Genomic DNA, 15,718 nt, shown 5'->3' with positions numbered 1-15,718 from the left:
CAGTGACTGAGGGTGCACTTGATCCTCTCCTCCAGATCACTGATAAAGATTTTAAACAGGACTGGCTGCAGAATTGAGCCCTGGGGACCCACACTGGTGACCAGCCACCAGCTGGATGTAGCACCATTCCCCAGCACTCTGTGCGCCTGGCCGTCCTGCTGGGATTTTTACCCAGTGAACAGGATGTCCCAGCAAGCCATGAGCAGCCAGTTAGTCCAGGAGGATGCTGTGGGAAGCAGCATTAAAGGCTTTGCTAAAGTCCAGGTAAACAATGTCCACAGCCTTCCCTTGTCTACTCAGTGGTTCACCTTCTTGTGGGAGGAGATCAGGTTAGTCTAACATACTGTTTGCTGTGAGAAGTAGGCCTAAAATATGTCACCCAGGTAGGATTCTTTTTGTCACAATGTCATCTCTTACAGTGCATGCCTCCATATTTTTTCAGTGACAACTTTAGTTGGTGTTCTCCGTTGTTACTCCTTAAAGAAAAAACAAAACAAAACAAAAACAAAAACAAACAAACAAAAAAAAAACCTTGTTGAATGCTTTTAATTGATTGTCTGGAGTATCTTGCTACATATGTAAGAGATAATGTGCAACAATTTGAACACAGAAGATACTAAAGATTTGTAAAAATCTGTCTGAAAAATTTCGACTACTTTATTTCCACTTAGTGAAATATTAATAAATAGATCATGACAATGTGGTGTTCTGTGGGTGTTTCTTGTAACTGAAAGCTGACCAGCTTGCAAATTTAAAATTGAAAATGTGAGCAGAATAGAAAATATCTCCAGAGTTGCTCTGAAGACATGCATGTTCTCCTGTCATCTCTGTGACACACAAACCAAAAGACTATACCAATCTTGTTCCCTTTGTTCATTCTCTTGTTATATTGCTATTAGATTCTGAGTCCTTGAAGTTTTAATAACTGAAATTTGTATTTTGAACTGAGTTTAATTAAGCTTGAATTTGTTTTGTTGATGGTACTAAGTAAATCAGAACTTGAATAATTGTTCTAGTTTCAAGAAAACACAGATGTGACAGCAATAGGCATATAGAAACACTTTGTAAAAGATCTGTTGAATACAGATGAGTATGTGGAGTTGGTTTTGTTTGTTTTATAGGTCTACCTCGATCTCGTAGTCAGACGTGCCTGCCTGAACTGTTAAGATTTCTGGGACAAAATGTACATGCAAGGAAAAACAAGAATGTTGATATCCTTTGGCAAGCTGCTGAGGTATTTATTCATCTGAGCATCTCTGCATAGCTCAGCTGATTTTCTTATGCATATGTATTTGCCCCTTTTTTGTTACTGATATGCTTGAATTTCTTCATTTGCTTGCATGTAGCTTGGAAATGCTGCCAGGCTAGACCTCCTCTAGAGTGAGACATGGGGGAGATCAAATGTATTTTCCATATCAGAAATTTCCCCTCAACTCATACAGTGAAGTTCTGCTCTCTCAAACGTGCCAAACTTGGACATCAAAGCCCTGCACAACATTTGTGTCTCTCTAAGGGGATGTACAGGTGTTGTCTCTGACAGAAAGTTATGCATGTAGGAGGAGTGATGGATTGTCTATCCCATTTCTAGATATGCCGCAGACTTAATGGTGTTCGATTTACGAGCTGTAAAAGTGCCAAGGATAGGACTGCCATGTCCATCACCCTGGAGCAGTGTTTGATCCTACAGCATGAACATGGAATGGCTCCACAGGTCTTCACTCAGGCTCTGGAGTGTATGAGAAGGTAAGAGTTTGACTGCTTCACTTATTCCTAGATAAGGAACCATGCAAACTGCAGAGGAGTGGTGGTCTCTGTTTCCATCAAAAGAGAAAAAAAGTAAAATAAAGTCAGGAAACGGTAGAACTGACTGCTAGAATTCATCCCTCTTGTGCATGTGAGTTGCATATGCTAAAGCTAGTTGTTAACAGATTTATATCAGATGGGCTTGAGTTTTCAGTAAGAAATGAGGAGTTTTCAGACAAGCATGTAAAAATATTTTTTCTGTTAATGCTGAGCTTACAGAACAGGAAACTGGTGCTTCTTTGAAAGTTGTTTACTGATGACTTTACCTGAACTGTCATAGCACTAGGTTTCTTAGTTCTAGATCAGGGAAATTACTCAGGGATGACCTGTCTTTTGTTCTTTGAAACACAGACACCTGCAGTTTGCACTGGTTTGCCATGTGTATTCTTTAGCAGTGAAACACTGCTCACTGGGTGAAATGTCAGTATGAGTGTTTCACACTACAGTAACCAAATTTCATCACAACGTGTCAGTGTGCTGTTGTCATATCAATATAATGATGTTCTGTATTCTGAAGCAGCAGAGATGTTTGCAGAATTAAGTACTGTACTTTAAAAAAAAAATCTGTTTACTGTTGTTCAATGCCTTGTTTCAAGCACTGCTGGAAAACTCCGTAAGTCACATACCAAAAGAAAGGATAAGAAATCTAGCTTTAGTCTTTATCAATGTAGTTCAACAATGCTGTTCAGTCCTGTTTTTCAACATTCACTCTTATTGAATGTACTGTACTGTGTGTCTTCTCACCAAATTCTCTAGAGTGTTCAATTCTCTTATCCTTTCTGTATGTTTTTGCTGTTTGACCCTTTCTTACTCTTCAGTTACCTAGAAGAAAAATGTCTCATATAATAACACTTGCATCCTCTTACACTAGTAATTTATATCTACATCTAATTGGGTGGCACTGGACTTTTTTCAGTTTTTTGCTGCACTTTTTGCTACATTGTCACAGAGTTAGTACAGTACACAAAAAGTGCACTCAGAAAAACACACTTAAACCTTGATATTAGAAACAAAACTTGAAACAGCTTTGTCAGGGAGAATTTACTAACTTAAAATGGACTAAGTGGTTTTCAAATATCTTTATTTAAATTATGCAACTTGTTGATATATACATCTGAAACTGTTATACAGCTTCACAGTTGTGTATTTAATAAGAATAAAACCAACTTGGGAAAATACTGGGAACCTTGTTACTTTCTTCAAATTTTTTACTGGGTCACTGGTTTGGTTTTTTTTTTAATGCAATCGCGGACACAATAGAGAGAGAGGTTAATAATAACATTGTTTTGGTCCTTCAGTCTACCAATTTAATATAGCACAGGATCAGATAAAATATTGACCTAAGAAAAATACTGCGTTGTGTTGACCTACACAGGGATATTGAAAGGGGGCAAATTTAATCAAAGCCTTTGGCTTGAATGTTCTACCAACATCAGGAACTTGCTCTGGCAAGTGAAAGACATGACTTTTTCTTCTGTTAAATCTTTGGCTAAGAGAGATTGTGCAGAACAAATACTGACTACTACAGAAGAAAAAGCAAGATTAGACCATTCTGCAAGCCTATCATTCTTCCTCACATCTTATTGCTCTTCAGGATAGATGGTTGTGTTTTTAAAATTATTTCTCTATTCTACTCGGGAAAAATGGCACAGCATTAACAGAGCTTAATGAGAGGAGGTAGGATTGTGAAACAAATATGTAGGAGTCCAAATCCACCAAATCCCATTCCAGCCTGGACAGTTTGACCTGACCTAGACAACAGATACAGGATAAGAAAGGGTAGCAAATTGTACTCAAATTGCTTCCAAGACATTCACAAAACATGTTTTTTTTTTTTCTTTTAACTTGGATCTTTTATGTAGCTGTACTGGAAAAGGAAGGCTTGGTACTTTCTTAAAGACTTTTGAAGTTTGTGAGGCATTTGGAAGTACAGGAAACAAGTACTAGTAATTTGTGAGAATCAAAGTATTTAATCTCTTCTCTACTGACAACTTCCCAGAGAAGAAAAGTGTCTTTGCTTATATCATTCTTGAAAAAAATCAAGAAAGCATCATCATCTTCCATGTGATGGTCTTCAGAGGTGTTAGTTCCCACTTACTTGTCCTCAGGGATTCCCTTATTTTCTAGCCTTGTGATAATTATGTATCTATGATAATTGTGTTCAGTGAACAGGGACATCAGGGAGGAAATATGGAGTGTTCTTCTAGATTCTTGTAGAAATTTACAGATACAAGTTTGTGACTTTCACCTTAGAAACAAATACCCTATTAGAATAAACTCCTTTTCTGTAAATAAGTTACAGCTTTTCCTGTCCTAAATCAAACACACAGTAAAATAGTAAAAAAAAACCAACTCAAATAGCTCACCAATAGTAAAATCATGATGATCTATCTGGAAGTCTAAGATAAGAGGTCATGGCTACCTGATCAGTAAAGGCAGAACAAGAGTCAAAATCCAGCTCTTCCATCTGCAGCCCATGCTCCCCACTAGATCTTTGACTCCCTACCCTCCTTCTTCCTACCAAGTTTCTGTCCTGTCAGAAGTGGAGCTGTTTGTAGGAATATGTTCTAAGGCAGTTTCAGTCAAGATCATCCTGGGTAGCAAAATCCTTTACATGTTTTGGGTAGCTCAGCTCATTTTCATTAAAGGATTTAGGAAGGTGCAACACAAGCAATTTAGCAACAGAGAAGAGCCATTTCTGATAGGGGCTCTTGAAAAGCAGCTGGAAATGAGGTGAGGAAAATCACCATGTTGCTGTCTAAAAGGATTACATAATAAAGTCATAGTAGTCATGTTTGGATATGACCACTCACTGCAGTAAAGCAGCTATGATAAAAAGCTTGGTTGGATTTCTTCACTGATTGACCTGCTTTAAAAATAAAATCATATTGAGTTGAGCTAAATCACTTGGCAGATGCCCACCCATCTGCTCACAACCTTCCCTCAACAGGACAGGGGGAAAAAATAAGTGGAAAAGCTCATATGAAGACAGGGAAGTCTCTTGCCAGTTACTGCTACAGAACTGGCAAAACAGACTCTGAGATTTATTTTTTTTAATTTATTGCCAATGGATTGGGGATGTTAAGAAATAAAGATGAAAGCTAAGAACCTTGCCCTCCACCTCCCTTCTTGTCCCAGACCGAAGTATTCCACTGCTTCTCTCTCAGCTCTTCTACTTCCTCCCCATGCTGAGCCATGCACAGCGGATGTGGAACAGGGATTTGCAGTCAGTCCATTATAGGTCTTGATGCCTTAAGTTTTAGCTTTCATGTTTTTCAGATTCTGTGCTGCCTAGGGGTGAAGTTCTGAGTCTCATATTAAGTGTTAGTAAGCTCTCTTCACAGAATAGATATAGAAAAAAAATCCTTTTCCAGATGGAGACCAAAGAGAACTGTTAGAAGTTTTCAGGTCCAAAAGCATAAACAACGGTGGACTGAAGAGAGAAAAGAAGAAGGATGGGACTTCATGATCTGAAGTCCCATGTAATTGGACAATTAACCCCAATATGCAAATGGACCAAAACTTATAAAAGTGTATGACCTTGTGACCGTCCATTTGGTGACCATTCTGGGTCCACCTTGGGTGTATCCCTGGCCAGGCTCTTGTACTGCCCTAGGCGTATCCTTAAAGGCCTTTTAATAAATACCTGCATTATTCTCTTAGCACTGTCCAGTCTCTGTTCGAAGTCAGCCTTCCCAAGGCATCAGTCTCCTCTGCCCTTTCCTCCTTGCACTCTTCTTTCACTCCAGTGTGGGTCATTCCCATGGGCTGCAGTCCTTCAGGATGAACCTCCTCCTGCATGGGCTCTCCATGATCTCCAGTTTCCTTCAGTAAATATTCGTCTGCTGCACTTGAGCTCCTCCATGGGCTGCAGTGTGGATAATTCCTCTTCATGACTGCAGGGGAGACTGCTTCAGCTCTTTCTCCTCTTCTTCTCTGACTTTGGTGCTTACAGGGCTCTTCCTCAGATCTTTTCCCATCACTCTTCACTGCAGTGCAGTCCTTTGCCTTTTCTCACACACTCCTTCCCCGAGGCACCAGCATGGCTGAGGGCTCAGCTGTGCCTGGAGGGAGTCACTGAAGCTGGCTGGAACCAGCAGTGTCCAGCAAGAGGTAGCCCCAGCCTCTCCTCACAGAGAATTCCCATATGCCAGCTAAATTAGAAGGGAAATTGCTGTGTCTCCTAACCCTACTCCTCTCCTAGAGGTAGTCTGCTGATGAATGTTTTGATTTAAGACACTGTAAAATTTGGTATATTTGGTATTTCCAAAAGGCCACTTTTCACCCCGCAGGGGGAAGCATCTACATGGGCCAACAGTGACAAGGAAATCACTTTCCAGCTCTTGCCTCCATTCCTACCATATGTGTCTGTGCATACATCTTCATGTAAAACTGAGTACCTTGATACTAATTTTTAATGATGATGTGGCATGTGATGTTCATAATGCCAACTTAGCGTTTTTAGCCTTCTGTCTTTCCCTCTCCCATTGTTTTGTATTTTATCTATATTCTAAAACACTTTTCTTCCTCCAAGCTATTTCATTGAGCCTTTATCCACCACTTTCCAGTAAGCACTAGGTTTCCACTGGCTGATTATCCTGATAACACACACACACACCCCTCTCCCCACTGCTACAAAGGTAATTGGGATTTGTAGGCATCACAGATTCAATCTGTCCTTGTCCACTGTAGGCAGCAGGAGTGAAAACGTCTTCATCACCAATTTGGATCAAATCCGTATCAGAAATACAGTTGGTTTAGTTCCCTGCCCACCTAATTCCATTTGACTTGATGTGTCACCAGCATCTGAATGCTCTTTTTCACCACCTCCAGGGTCTATCTGATTTCTTGCAGGACATTGTCTGATGCTTACATAACTCTGCTACACAACCATCGAGGTTATGGATGGTTTGTTACGGATGGAGCAAGTGCACAAGCTCTAACAGCATCAGGCTTACAGAGTGTATTTAGAATCACAGAATCATGGAATTGTTTGAGTTGAAAGGGACCTTGAAGATGACCTAATTCCAACACCCCTGCCATGGATAGGGACACATTCAGTTAGACCAGGTTGCTCAAAGCTCCATCCAGCCTGGCCTTTAACACTTCCAGGGATGAGCATCTGTGGCTGCCTTACCACCTTCAGTATTTTTCCTTGCATCTAATTTAAAGCTGTCCTCTTTCCCTTTGAACTTATTCCCCCGTGTCCTGTCACTACATGCCCTTGTAAATAGTCTTTCTCCCGCTTTCTTGTACACTTCCTTCTGGTACTGGAAGGCTGCACTTCAGTCACCCCTAAGCCATCTCTTTTCCAGGCTGAACAAAGCCAATTTTCTCAGCCTTTCCTTGTAGGAAAGGTGCTCCATCCCTCTGTTCATCTTGGTCATGTAGTTGTTCTTTGTGAACTAAAAATAGAGTTGGAGTACTCAGGCTATAAGAGTGATCCAAAATTAAAGACCACACCACAAAGTCTACTAGTCTACCTGAGTTGTTCTTCAATGTAGCCTTTGGTGCTCAATGTAAGAAGTGGGTGCACAATGAGATGGGCTTTGCAGCATGTCTTCAGAAAAATGCCTGTTGATATACTCTTGGATTCTTGTCCAAACAGAAAAATAGGTGGGTGGTTTGGTTTGGGTTTTTTAATTAATGTGTTAGACAGGTAATTAGGAGGTTAAATTAAATCACTGCAGCCCACATGGAAAGATGTTTGAAAGGGTCAAATACTACAATGGTTATTCATGTTCAGCTTGCTTTTCAGAGCTCCACTTCTTTGCAGCATGCCAAAGCATGGCAGAGCAGCATGGGGTATTATTGCTTAGTAATCTGAAAGAATGAACATGGAAAACCATTAATGTTCAACCTACATGTGTTTATTTTCACTGGACTACAGTACTTCTTTCTTATTTTTCTCTTTTATTCTCTTTCCCTCTCCTTATTTCTATAATTGTGCTGAAACATATTTTTGAGATGTTTTTCCACTCTTTCTTTACTTCATCTTCTGTTTTTGTTGTGCGTTCTTCCATGTTTTTTTCATTTTCCTGACCACCTTGTGTTGCCATCTCTTTTTATCCATTCATTTGCATGTCCATCTTCCGTTCTGTTTTATTTTCCCTCTTCCCAAACTTCTTCCTTTTCACAGCATTGGAACACGGGAGATAGTCACCCAGAAGAACTTGAGTGGCTTGGTGCCCATCCGAGATTTCAGACTAGATCCCAGCCTCCTCTACTCTATTCCTTTACTAGCTCTCAGCCCCAATTTACTGATTGTGTGGCTGTTTCTGAGCATAGCATACCTGGTGGCCAGATTACGTTGCAAGTGAAGATAGAGTTCAAAAACAAAAAAAAGAAAAAAAAGAAAAAAAAAAAGCAACAAAAACCCACAAAAACTAAAAAGTGCTTGAATGTGTATTGCCACTTGGTAACTGCTGGACAAAGGAATGTGTCATAGCATTGTCTGCCAAGAATTATTATTATGCCTTACAATTTTACGTTTCTATTGTACTAAACTGTAAATATACATCAAATTATTTTATCAAAAAGAATTGTATTGAAACTTTAAATTATTGTTCTGCTTTCAGTGCTTGTAACATAGTCTGACATTGGCCTGTTACCTCGTTACTTTAGCCGGCCTGAGGATCTCTTACCAAATACAGTTTTGTGTTACTTGTTTCATGTATTCCAGAGAAAGGAACTCTGTCTGAAAAGAATTTGTATCTTTTTGTATATTTAAGGTGTATGCTAATCTTGCCTTTCATTTTTACGAGATATGAAGAGAAAAATAAAAACATGGGTGGGGTTTATAAGAAATTGTAAGAAATTTATTTAAAGAAGAAACAAATTTATACCTTAATTTCAAAGTATAATATCCAAATTACATTACTGAACAGTTTGTAGAACCATAGTCTTGTTCCTTTCTCATGGTTAAATATATTCTAGTAGACTAGAAAACACTCAGAAAACAAACTGCAGTGTGCTGCATGCAGAATTATTTCATTCTATTTGTAGATCTGCATTTTGCAATGTATTAAAGACATGAGAAGAATGACTTGTGGTTAGGAAGGGGATGTGACTGGCATTAGCCTGCTAATGATCCATTATCTGTTTTAGGTGGTCTGCTATAGAACTTACTGTGAAATAGGGTCATCCTAGAAGTTAAAGATAATGATCTTTAATTTTCAGGAAAGAAGAGGGAGGTATCAGTTATCTCCTTTAATAGCTGGGTTTCAGGTTTTCCACTGGGCTTTATTTTAATTACATTAGACTAAATATTACTGTTACTTCCATTTTTAAGCATTGCACAGCTTTAATAAATTATGATGCTGATAGTGACTTAGTGATAAGCGAGCGATGGTAAGATAACATTTTTTTAAGTGGTGAGACTAAAGTGGCTTCCTAGTTTAGTGACGCAGAGTAATTGCAGATGAAATTTGATCATCATTTATATATAACATCAAACTAGGGGAGGCCTATTTAAACTGACAGATTTTGTTGATGCTGTGGTCTGGCAGAGCTTGTCAATAGCAATAGCTGATAAAAAAACCTAACCTCATTTAATGTAGTTTGATAAATTCATAAAGGGTTTTACTTTGCTTGGTGCCTGAGATGACATTGGGCTTCTAAGGAGAACTAGTACTGTGATTTGTATTTTCTACTATTATTAACTTGCTGAAAAAATATAGGTAGCTTTAGCTTTTATTATAAATATTAATGGAATTGAGAGCTGCTAAGAGAAGTATGCTGAAATAAAAAACCAAAAAAGCACAGTTAGAATAAAAATCAGAATTAAATCCTACATTTGGATTTAATTATTCTAACTAAAAAAAAAAGTGTGTGATTATATTTGTGTCTTCATGAAATCAGACTGTACAGTACACTATCTCTTAATATTATTCCTCACTCTTCTTCCAATTTTGTTTTTAAAAGGAAAAAAAAAACCAACAAAAAAACAAAACAGAAAACTGAAACCACCACAAAGACATATATGTTTATATGTCAATATATAAAGCATGTAATTCTGTTTATTTATAGTTGCAATGAGTTTTGGTACATTCTTACTGCTCTTGAGGCTTGTAATGATATGGTGGTTTGGAACACATCCCTGTGCTCTGCTGATACCTGATGCTGCTGTGTCTCCATAGAAATCATCTGTTCTTTTTGGTTAGCACTGGTTTGTTTGCTGTGGGTGCCCCAGGCTACGCTTTTACAAAGTGAGCAGTTGTCAGGTTGGACTGTGGCCTCAATCTTGCAATGTGGGGAGTGTCTTGGGTTCAGTCTAACCAGATGTGAAAATAACTTTAGGATCACAGAATATCCTGAGTTGGCAGGGATCCACAAGGATCAAGGATCAGTTCCTGGCTTGGCACAGAACAGCCACAGGCCTCCCGCCATGTGCCTGAGAGCGCTGTCCGAACACTTCTTGCCCTCTGGGAGACTTGGGGCCATAAACACTTCCCTGGGCAGCCTGTTCCAGTGTCCAGCCACACTCTGGTGGCAGGCATATTCACTGAATTCCCTGAGATTATCAATCTGTTTTAAGTATGAAAGTGCTGCTCATGATTACTGCTAGGGTTACAGTAAGACTGCCTTAAAACTGTTTGAAATGAAAGCCCAGACTTTTTGAAAACATGTAGGTTTTTTTTTTCTTCTTACACTTCGATGAGGACAAGTTTGGGTTTTTTTTCCTTTTGGAGCCTGGCCTGTGCTTTTGTTAAGGCATTCAGACTTAAGATGCAGTAGTGCATCCTGCTTATGTGCTTTCAAGAGAAGAAAGATGGCATGTGAAATGTAGGAAATATATCCCTGTCACCGTATCTGCACCGTAAGGGACACATACAATAACCAGATGCAGTGAAATGTGTTATGAAGAGAATGATTCACTTTGCAGTTAAAATGCTCACCTAGCATCACATATTTGCTAGTTAAACTTACTGCTTTTATTAGTACTCTGGAGTATGATTTGTGCAAACATTTGATGTATCTATTTGGCTGCAAGAGCCATCGGGGGAGTTTTGTGAAACACAAGCCAGTGCCAGAAAAACAGTGTCATCACAGATGATCCATTCTATAAAAGGCAGGCACAGAATGTGCTCCAGAGACAAATTTCAAACTTAGTTTAACTGTTCCTTAAAGGAAAAAAAAAAAAAAAAAAAAAAAAAAAAAAGATGGTATTTTGTGAAGTTAAACTAGGTGTTACCTACAGAACACAGTTGCAGCCAGTCTCATGAACCAAAATTAGAAGAACTGTGAGGTCTGTAAGATATGAGAACTTTCAAACTGAACCAGAATCCAAACCCTCCTTTTGAATCAGACGATCACAGCTTACCTGGTAGATGCTGCAGCCATCTCCATGGCAGGACTAATGTGACATTTCCACCATAAGATGCTGTACTGTACACTTTGCCGTGATGGTCTACTATTCATTGTTTAGGTTCCAGTCCTCAATCAGGGAAAGACATTCTCCTGCAAGCCTAAATTGATTTATAATATATATTTAAAAGATAGTGCTTCCTCTTTGTATGTCTGTTTTTTGGATATAATCAAAGGAACTCTGAATTAGATTTACAAGTGTAAAGAAGCCTTATAACTGGAATAGTTTTCTATTGTAGCACAGAACCTCTTTGTAATGTGAGGCAGTTGCACCAAAACATTGGGTGAAAATTAAATTCTGCACAGCTTTATTTCTTTGGGGTGATGACTGTCAATGCAGCCAGTCTTTTTTGCACTGCTATTTCATGACTAGGATTTCTTTTAGATTGTATTGGTTTTCACATCCATTTATGCATGTAGAGATAACTGGAAAGTCATATATTATTTTTGTATCAGCTCTAATCTTTAAGTACTTATAATACTGACATACAGGCAACAATAAAATGATTTTAAAGCTCTTATAGAGAGATCAGCAGGTTTTGGTTTTCAGCTTTATGTGTTAATAAATTAGCAGAACTGCTTTTAAGCAATCCCTTGGGATCCCTTGTGCAGGGAATGGCATGTGAACTCCACAACAGTGCACCTTGAAATACATGAAACCAGCGTGAAAAAACCTTTTCAGTAGATGGGCTGCTGCTTTCTAGAAATGCAAAACTAGCAATCAGACATAGCTTGTGTCCATTCTGTGTGCTTCTTACCGGCATTGTATGATGAGTCATCTCTTTTAATATTTGCAGTGGCAAATTAATTAAACGCTCATTAAATATAACCAACTTTATTTTAATGCTATAAAATAACCAGTTCATTTCATCTTAGTTTAAGTCTTTTTTCTTTTTTTTTTTCCCTTTTACTGCTGTCATTTTTTGTGCTTGTTTTTTTTCCCCAGTGAGGGTTGTCGCCGAGAAAATACAATGAAGAATGTTGGATGTCGCAAGTATGCATTTAATTCCCTGCAACTGAAGGCTTTCCCAAAGTATTACAGGCCTCCAGAAGGAACTTATGGAAAAGTTGAAACATAAGCATACTATGTCCTTTAATTGCTGTTCCATTAAAACATGTGGATACACTCTAGATTAACACATGATTTCGTCATCCAGAAGAGATAACCTTTTTGTACGTTTCGCTAGGTCATACAGAGCATGTTACCGAATTGGAATCTATAGTAACAATTATTCTGACACCTTAGCTTGAGAATAGTGTGATGACTCTCTGCCCGTTTCAATAGCCTTCAGTGTATGTAAGATGAGCAGATATTGTGCTACTTAATAATTACCTATATGCAAATAGCTAGGTACCTCCTGGATGGGCAAAGACTCTAGGAATGGTATTTAGGCAGCTGTTTCCATAACATCTTTTTATACTGAGTTGATTTGAGATTGAGCTTTTCCTAAATTTTTTAAAACTGAGAGTAAAACTCAAAAGTTGTAAATAAAAAGGATCCTAGACAGTTTAGTAACTGTAGAACGCATTGTTACAATCAGTGAAACGGGGTTTAATTTTAAAAAATCAGCACAATAAGATGCAGGAGAAGGAATTGTTTTACTGTATATAGGATCCCATCTTCATGTATGAAATCAACAATATATAAAAGGCCAGACATGTGAGGTCTGGTTTGTAATTCTGTTCAAATAAGACAAATTCCTGTCATCTTTGGCAGGTAAGGCCTTGGGCACACAACTGATTTTAAAAAGTATTTCAGAGACATCATGATGCTTAACTATTAATGCCAGCAAAGAGTTCCCCATGCCCTTCCCCACTCTAAGGCAAGTGCAACAAGCAAATTGCTGATGTTGCACATGACATGTTCAGTATATTCCATGGTGTTGTACATTAATTAACACATTTTTACCCATGGTTTTTTATATCACTTCTGGATTGTAAGCATTAGAATCTCGGAGCGTTACATTATTTTGGTCAGCGTACGATTTCTCTGTATCAGTTTTGTATGTCATGACAAAAGTGCCCAATGCACCCCCTTGCTCCAAAATCAAAATTGGTTTTCTGTTTACCTTTGCATTTCACCTGTTGAGAATCCTGGTGGGGGGAAGTGTGACCGGTGTCAGGGTATTTCTGAGGAGGGTGCCAATGCCCTGTGTTGATAGAGAGGAACTGCTCAGTGCTACTGCTTGTGCCTGAGAACCACAGGTGGGTTCTAGCTTATGACAAAGGTGGTCAGTTGGGTAGCATTTGATAAAAAATGTTCAACAGATCTACTCTGAAATAATCTCCCAAAGAATGCCTTAGAAGCTAACGGCTAAATGCTAGATAGCATTTTAAAAAGCAGCTAGATGTTAATTTCCAAATTTCCAAATAACAGGATCCAGTAACCTCTAGCTAGCTTCATTCAGCACACTGTCCTTTTCTTCTTGATTTCTAAGGATCTAAGTTTTAGAATAGAAAAAAATCTATTCTTGTGGGAGTAGCAACAGCCAGGTAAGTATATGGCTGTTTTCTGATTTCTTTCTCCCTCTCACTGATGTTTGTCTGTGCTGTCACTGCTCTATCAATCAGCCATGTTCATTCTGCTCCCATGTAGGTTTGGGGGTTACAGGCCCAGCAGTTTTTGCATTTTGCTTTTTGCAGTTTAACACTGAGCAGCATGTCACACAGCCAGGTCAGAGGGTTCTGCTGAACTAGGCTGTAACCATTGTTTAGAATAACAAAACACGGAATTCTGTGCAAAAGCAGTGTATTGTAGTACCTACCCCAGGTCTGAACAAATCATCTGCAGTAGAACAGTCCCTTGGAAATGTTATTAATCTTGTTTGCAATTAATAAATGTTGATTTTGTTTTATTTTTTGCTAATCAGTAAACAAATATAGGATGAAACATTTTTCAATGGGATCTATTTAGACCATTAGCTCTGCTCAGCCTTCAGTCCCTGGCTCATTATTAAATGCTACTTTATTTTTGTATAAACTATGCTCTTTATATCCCTTAGTTTTTATGAGTTGATAATTTTATTTTGTATATTTCAGACATGGTAATTTTAAGTCTTGTATTGTTACACTAAAAATCTTCCAATGTTCAGCTTCAGAAGGAAATAACAAATGTCTCTTGTAACGATTAGCAGCGCCGCTCTCTTAGATGGTGGCCAGCAATCATTAGACCTGCTGTAGAGCTTAGCAATCCTTTATTTATTTTGTATAGCAATGTAATCTGAAAAAGTTGCTGAATTTTGCCTGCCCGTGGCGTATCCGCAGCCCCGGGCGGGCGCGGTGTCCCCGCGGTGCGGAGCTGCGAGCGCGGTGTCCCCATGGCACGTCCTGGACACGGAACTGCCGGGACGGGCTCAGGCTCCTCCGAGGGCAGCCCGACAGCGAGGCCTGGAGCGGCTCCTCCAGAGAAAACTGTGACACGGGGAATCCGCACGGGACCCTCACAAGGGGGAAGGGAGCTTTTCTGTTGCACAGGAGAGGCGAATCTGAGGATTACTGTAAAATGAAGTTCTGTCTAATGTTCCTTTTTTGAGTACATTTTTTAAATTATAAAACATACAAAGGTAAAAGAAGAAAAAACTTGTTGCCAAGTATGTTCTGTGTATGTTCTGTGAAAGTACCTACAGCACAGTTGCCTTTTTTCATTTATACGTGTAAAATTATTGTATAATACGACACAGTTTTGTCCCAACACGACTGTATTTGCCAAGCTTTGTGCATTGAAATATTTTTATTTATTTGGTTTTGGGCAGTATTAATATATCATAAACATATGGCTACTGTTTTATATATTCTAGTTCATCCAGTCCATGTATGCTGTAAATGTGCTAGTCTTTAGGATGAAAACCAATAAAGAACTGACAAGAATAACCAGTGGTGGCTTGCTTTTAATGCGTTTGTGGTAAGTGAAAATAAACACTTTCAGGCTCCTTGACTTGATAGACTTTTATCTGTTGGAGAGCATATAAAGCCAAGTTGTGCAGGGAGGCATTTTACACAGATGTGCAAGTCAGGAAGTAGTTACTTCTAACCCCTGCTAAAGAACAGCTGCTACCAATTTTCTGTAGTTAAGTGAGGCACCAGCTTGTCCCACATGCTACACATTGTGCTGCAGCAGTTAAATGAGCAAGATGAGGTATTTTTCTTCCTTAATTTTATCTACTTTCTCCATGAATATTCCATAAGAACTTCCTGAGCTTTGTTCCCTGTTCTTGCACTTTTCCTTCCATTAGCAGAATTTTTTCTCTGCTGCTGCTTCCCATTGAGCCAAGACATTCCTCCAGCAGCTTTTGCAGTTGGGCTGCTTCTCAACAGGGACAGGTTGTCCTTGTTGATTGTTATCTTGATTTCAAATTAAATAAAGTTTATGTAATAGTGTAACAGACAATAATTCAGAGTATTCAGATTTCTGTAAAATATGAAGAATAGAACACAAAAAATAGAATTCTGTTTCCACTGGGATTTTGAGAACTGCCAAATAGAATTTTCTTTGCATGAAAGAGGGTTGAGGAGCATTGGTGGAGCTCAACGAATTAGGTTTTTTAGTTAT

At 38.8% G+C, this 15,718-nt stretch overlaps 1 protein-coding gene across 17 annotated transcripts in view; it reads left to right on the top strand.

Moving 5' to 3' along the window:
• INPP4A (inositol polyphosphate-4-phosphatase type I A) overlaps window positions 1-15,039 on the top strand; it is a 113,269-nt gene extending 98,230 nt beyond the window's left edge. For 10 of the 17 annotated variants that reach the window (XM_066313598.1, XM_066313595.1, XM_066313594.1 and 7 more), the window contains 3 exons: window positions 1,122-1,234; window positions 1,589-1,743; window positions 7,943-9,767. In XM_066313598.1, coding sequence (XP_066169695.1) covers window positions 1,122-1,234; window positions 1,589-1,743; window positions 7,943-8,123 — 449 coding nt within the window. In that variant the 3' untranslated portion in view covers window positions 8,124-9,767. Of the gene's footprint in view, window positions 1-1,121; window positions 1,235-1,588; window positions 1,744-7,942; window positions 9,768-12,115 lie in introns of those variants that run through there. The other 7 variants (XM_066313612.1, XM_066313611.1, XM_066313604.1 and 4 more) reach the window with 1 other exon arrangement.
• Window positions 15,040-15,718: the final 679 nt, after the last annotated feature.

Source organism: Sylvia atricapilla, chromosome 2 (assembly GCF_009819655.1).
Source record: "Sylvia atricapilla isolate bSylAtr1 chromosome 2, bSylAtr1.pri, whole genome shotgun sequence".
Lineage (NCBI taxonomy): Eukaryota > Metazoa > Chordata > Aves > Passeriformes > Sylviidae > Sylvia > Sylvia atricapilla.
This window is presented reverse-complemented; position numbering and strand designations above follow the sequence as displayed.